Source organism: Orycteropus afer, unplaced genomic scaffold (assembly GCF_000298275.1).
Source record: "Orycteropus afer afer isolate SDZICR_OR568_19922 unplaced genomic scaffold, OryAfe1.0 scaffold00026, whole genome shotgun sequence".
Lineage (NCBI taxonomy): Eukaryota > Metazoa > Chordata > Mammalia > Tubulidentata > Orycteropodidae > Orycteropus > Orycteropus afer.
Window position 1 is genome coordinate 8,219,216 of NW_006921613.1, and position 6,238 is coordinate 8,225,453.

General features: G+C 34.1%; 1 protein-coding gene across 1 annotated transcript in view; it reads right to left on the reverse strand.

Annotated features, from left to right (window-relative positions):
* USP8 (ubiquitin specific peptidase 8) overlaps positions 1 to 6,238 on the reverse strand; it is a 71,859-nt gene that overhangs the window by 60,934 nt on the left and 4,687 nt on the right. The window contains exons 2-3 of the mRNA XM_007935182.2: positions 5,478 to 5,622; positions 413 to 498 (exon numbers count right to left, since the gene is read on the reverse strand). Coding sequence (XP_007933373.1) covers positions 413 to 498; positions 5,478 to 5,622 — 231 coding nt within the window. The remainder of the gene's footprint in view (positions 1 to 412; positions 499 to 5,477; positions 5,623 to 6,238) is intronic.

The window sequence follows — 6,238 nt, forward strand, 5'->3', positions numbered from 1 at the left end:
AACTAAGCAGATCAAAATTAACAGCAAATACTTCATTCCCATAAGACCAGTGTCCAGCAGCACAGTACAGTATGGGTGATATGAGGAATTAATATTTTTTCTGAAGAATCCTGTCAGAAACTTATAAACAGAACACTGGACCTGAGTTCTAATGTAACACACCAGTGCTTACCTTAGCAATTTATCATTCTAAATACTTTTAAACTTTTAATAAAGAACATTAATGGTAACACATGAACATAGTATAGGTGACAGAGCAAAAAATTTTAATTTTTGTGTCCCAGTTAACATAAGGCTTATTTCCAGGAATCGGGATATTATATGCATTGTCAGATATAAATGGAGAAATTCTAAATAGTATGTTTATCCTCTAAGTTTACATTCTTTAAATATTTTATAATAATGTCTGTACCTGAGTTTAAGGCTTTCAGAGAGTCTTTCGGCTTCTTCAATAGCTTTTCTGATGTTTGAAGGTCCAAGAATTGAATGAAAGTAGTCCTAAAATTACAGGAAAACCATCCCATACTATTAGTACTGGCCAGTGTACACAGCACTAATGCTAAAAACATTATAGTCATGGTGCTTATGTAAAGCAAAGTTTAGATGAAAACATTATTATGAACGAATGAAGTATTTTTTTTTAAACTTTTAACCTACATACACACAATTTATTCCCCAAATGTTAAGATTATCTGTTTATACCAATAATATATTAAAACAAAACAATTCCACTAGGTAATAAATTTTACTTGTCAGGTACATTTAAGAAACATAAATATTATGGTTATTTTTTATGACTAAGAGCCAAAGAGCAAAGCTTTCAAGAGCATAACATGTATGTTACCTAGTTTTCCTTCTCTAGTCTCAGAAGCAGTAATGAAAACTGCGCACAGATACACAGATTGGGATTTGTTTTCTTTTAGTTGTCTTAAACCAAGGTATTTTTGCTTCCAACTCTACTTTAACAGCAGCTTAAAGTACACTTCCCAATTGGAGTTAACATTTTTCATACATAAAACAAGTTTTGTATTTAAGGAAATCTTGAGTAACTAAAATCAAATGACAGAAAATAAATCATTAATGAAATTAACTGCCTTAAAGAAAAAGAAGGCAGAAAGTCTAGTTCATAATTTACTAACAAGCATACTTAAGTTTTAATTTTAAAAAGAAAAAAAAAAAAAAACACTACTCCAAGAGATCACTCATTAGCTGCTGCCATTAGAGACATTTTAAAATCAAGGGTGGTTCGTGTAACAGTAGCATAGTGACTTAGCTAAATGATGACTGGATCCAACTTGCCACACCTTGTCAATATAACTTTGCAAAGAGAGCCTACCAGCACACTTCATCACAAATGGGAATAGTCAATAATTCAGAAAATGGGCCAGAAGTACTCATCTCTAGCTCTTGGAAAGGCAGTCACCCAGAGCAGGACTGATGGGGCAGATCAGCTGATAACAGCTAGCATGTGTCTACCCAGCCTAAAAGTAGATCATGTTTGAGTTTATTATTTTAGATTAAAGATCAAATAGATAAGAAGGTTCCTTCAGGATGTTATTCCAATAAAAGTATATAATTTAAACACTGTATCAACTAAACCTTTCAAAGGATATTATGAGTACTTTAGCTACCAAAATGTCCTAAGTATTGATGGAACACTTTTTAAACAGCAAACAAAATTTCATCATTACTGTAAGCCTTCTCTGATAAAATACAAAGTAGAAACAAAAAATGTTTTATTCATTTTTTCACACATGAATCCATTAAAAAGCCAACTGTAAACCCAGTTTAATTCTGTTTAAATGTTGAAAAAATGGTTTGTGATTGTCCATGTCTGTTACAAATTAGCAGGAAACACTCCTTCAATACTAGTGAGGTTTTTCATCAATGATTATTTATCTCTGTGCTCTTACAGGAAAATAATTATATTTATACTTAAAGTAAGGAAACATTTTAAAACTTTCAACAACTGGCAGAATGAAGAAATAACATTCAACTCTTACACGACTAAAAATTTTTGCTTCTCAAATTTATCAAGAACTTTCCCACCCTTAACCACACAAAGTGAAACAACTCATGATCTCCCAAACAAACAGATTTTAAGGCTCAATTACCAAGAATACCATGAAGATTTTGTCCCCAGCTACCACTGTCAACCACTCAGAGGGGGATCTATGTAGGAGATCCTGGATAGAATGGGAGAAAAATGTAGAACAAAACAAGATCATAAAAAAAGAAAATAAAAAAAAGGACCAGGTTTGCTGGTCTGTTAGAGGCAGATGGAACCCCTAAGACTACGGCCCCTAGCTGCCCTTCCCTGCCTCAAATTGAACCCACTCCTGTGGCTTCCAGCCAAACAAAAGACAGGCATAAGCTGAACCCTTACATTAAGTAGATACACTCCTTGGAGAGATCAGTCATGGGAGAACAGAAGGGCTGTGTATGCACAGGGAGACAGCTCGGGGGGCAGAAGTGCATGGGAGGGAAGGACACAGGAAAGACATAACTAAGGGGAGGAAGTGGGAAGAAAGCTGTTGCACTGTGGGAAACCGCAGTCAATGTCATGACACAAAGCGTATGTGAGCTGCTGTAGGAACGTGAATTTGCTCTGTAAACTTTCACCCAAATCACAATAAAAAATTTTTTAAAAAAGAATACCATAAAGATCTTGACTTTGCTATATTAATATTTCAATATATTTTCCATTCCCCTTTTTTAGACAATCCTGAAGATACTGTTCATAAACTGATTTTTTTCAATGAGTAATCAATAAATGTATTACATCTTCTACTAGCTACAGAGCTTACTAAATTAACAAGTTTTATCTAAATTTTAAATCTTCCCTGATATAAAACAAGAGTCAAAGATATCTGAAAAAGATCAGTGATGTTACATTCTGTCCTTACCTAATTTAAAGATAAGAAAATAGAAACTATCTACTTAGTAAATTGGGAGCTCTGGTGGTGTAGTGCCTAAGGCATCTGACTGCTAACCAGAAGGCTGGCAGTTCAAATCCACCAGCCACACCTTGGAAGGAAGATTGGGCAGTCTACTTCCGTAGTGAAACTGCCTTGAACACCCAAGGTCACTATGAGTCAGATCCGACTTGATGGCAGTGAGTTTGGTTTTCTGAGTTAGTAAATTTAACCTCTTGAGTATCTGAAATGCTCAACTGAAGAGGTTGGGTTTAAAAATTTTTTTTAAAAAAAAAGGATAGCTCTAAGACAGAAGAAGATGAGGTACCCTGGACAGATCAGATGAAACAATCTTTATACTGAAAACCTGGAACTTAACAACTGTAGCATCTAAAGCAACAGCCTAGTTATCTAAGCCTTTGTAGAGACCCTCCTAACCTGAGCTTCTCTTGACACCTTCAACTAGTTACATCTTCAGATATGCAATAAATACTCTGTGAAAAAAGAAAAATCTCTTTTTGATTAAAATTAACTCTCAACCTTCCTAAGGACGGGGGGGGGGGGATAAAACGGAAGCTACAAAAACCCTCCCAATGTTGACAAAGAAAATACTTAACTACTAATTTATAAAACGTAAACAGGTATAAAAATAGCTCCATCACAAAAGACAAAACAGCAAACACCAAAGTTGCCAAATTTATCCAAATTCTCCAATCTTTCAAAAATATTTACTTTAGTAAGCACTTTTCTACTTCTTTTTAAGAAATTTCTCTTTAAAAGATACTATAAAAACCATCGAAGACATGCAACAGGATTGCGGTAAGTTGGAACTGACTTGATGAAAGTGGATTTGTTTTTGATTTATGCCAATATAAGTATTAAATCCACAATATTTGCCATAGATAAGAATTGTCAAGGGAAGGTAAAAAAAGAGAAGAAGTTTAATATACAGCCATTGCTGTTAAAACACTAAATCTGAAAAATACTCATTAAAATGTTCTGAAAATATTTTCAAATTCAATGTAAAAGTGGTATTTTCTTTCTTGCTTTCATATTTGCTTGCAGAGCAGCCAGATGCTAATCTGAGTAATATCTGGCTGATTTCTTCTCATTTCCAACAATAAAAATTACAAACACACCAAAAAAAAAAAAAAGAATGTGCAAAAGCATGTTTGAATTTACACAGTTCTCTATCTCTAATTGCAGGTAAGTATCCCGAAAAATGTTATAAGATTCTTCCTAGGGCAGGGCCAAGCCAGCCATTTGTGGATTCGTGAATTTATTCACCAATTGCAAGGAGCCACCTCACCAAAGCTAGATCTAAAACCCAGTAACTGTAATTAGTGTAACACTACTGGTGAGAAGGAACACCAGCAATGATTTATCACAATTAAGCAAAACTCATTAAAGTTATCCCTAAACCAACAATACCCTCCCCCCCAAAAAAAGCCAGTCACACTACTCTGAAGAAGGAAAAATAAAGGTAATTTCAGAACAAGATAACTTTCATTTCTCTAAGTCAATTAAAATGAGACAAACCAATTCTACCAGCAGAGAAAAACATAAAACCTCAATATTAATTCAAGAATGGCTTCTCTACCAGGTAAGAAATTTATTGGCAGCATTTTGCTACTACTGTCTAGCAGTAAAGAAGCTCTGGTGGTGTAGTGGATAAGGCACTTGGCTGCTAACCAAAAGGTACGTGGTTCAAACCGATCAGCCAATCTGCAGAATAAAGATGAACGATCTGTTTCCGAAAAGATTTACAATCTTCGAAACACATGGAAGTCACTATAAGTCAGAACTTACTTGATGGCAGTGAGTTTGGTCTTGGGGTTTTGTCTGGTAGCACATAACAACAACAACAAAGATAGTTCCTAAGAAAAGGCAGAACCACCAACACAATATTCTCCCCCTTTCTTTAACCTAGTCTCTATGGGTTTTTTTTCCTGTTTCTGGTGCACTGAAATGTAACCATTTTCTCTGGCAACATTTACCCCAGTCATCAGTTTTCTTTATCATTTACACCTTCCTTGTCCTCCTTTCCTACCCATGGTCATAGCAAATTGGAAGACTGGCAACTGCTCAAAGGATTAAAAGCAAATCAAAAGTGGTTTTGCAATGACCAGTATTAATTTTGCAAATTCAGATCTTTAGTGTGGCTACAGTATCGGTCAAATATAAAAAGGTGTCACATAAAAAACTCAAGTGACTAACTATATCTTGAACCTGGAAAGGGTACAACTGTAAACATACTATCTTTTTTTTTTTTTTCATTTAATGCATGAGGAAACTGAATCTTTCCAATTGACCTGGCCAAGATTTCTTCTAACAGAAAACAGATGATAAGTCTGTATGTTGCTATAAATTTACACTAAGCCAAGGCAATATATGTTTGCACATAATGAAATGAAATCTTTAGTTTTTTCTATCTGCATAAGAGTTTGAACTTGATGCTGTATAAGGTGATCTAAATTTCATTGTCAGTTAAATTAGAGAAATCAATAGCTCCAGTAAGGAAAAATACCTTAGAAAAAAAATGAAAGTAGAAATAAAAGGTACCTGCTGTTGCTTGAAATCAGGTCTTTTTTTGATAAGATTATAAACAGTCACATATTTCATATATAGTACATAGGCCTTTTCCTCATCACGATCTAATCTGCATTCTTCTGCTGTCTTGAAGATCTTCAAGGCACTCTGTACATAACTTAAAATTAGAGAAAATTAATTAAAATATTTGACATCTGGGGGGAAAACAACAGGTCATGTATAAAGTTCACAGAGAATCTTGATACAGTAAATTCCGTAATTTAGGTTGTTATTATTTCAGAATTGATAGAAATTTGGATATGTTTAAATTCAACCTGAAAACTTCCTTACACTAAATACTTGTTTCATAGTATTTATATATCACTAGACTGATCATATTATGAAAAATGCATTTCCAGTCCAGTTTTAAACGGATCTGCTGTAACAGATAATTTCCAGTAAGTCATCCTGGGCCATCAATAATCATACTCTATTGTATTATTTAATGATAAGTAAAGAACATGATTACATACTATTCGTATTGATTATTATTTTAATGTTAAAACAAATACCTTTCAATTATTCTCACTCCTTTCTAATCATGAAGTAAAATCCTCCCCACCTAAAAATCCAAGTGACTAAGTATAGGAAAAGGGATATTACTTCAATCTTTCTTTCTGATTAAAGTGCCTAAACTGCCCTCAGCATATAGATTGAATAAGTGTGGAGAAAGAATACAACCCTGACGCACTCCCTTCTTGATTTTAAACCATGTAGTGTCCCCTTGTTCTGTT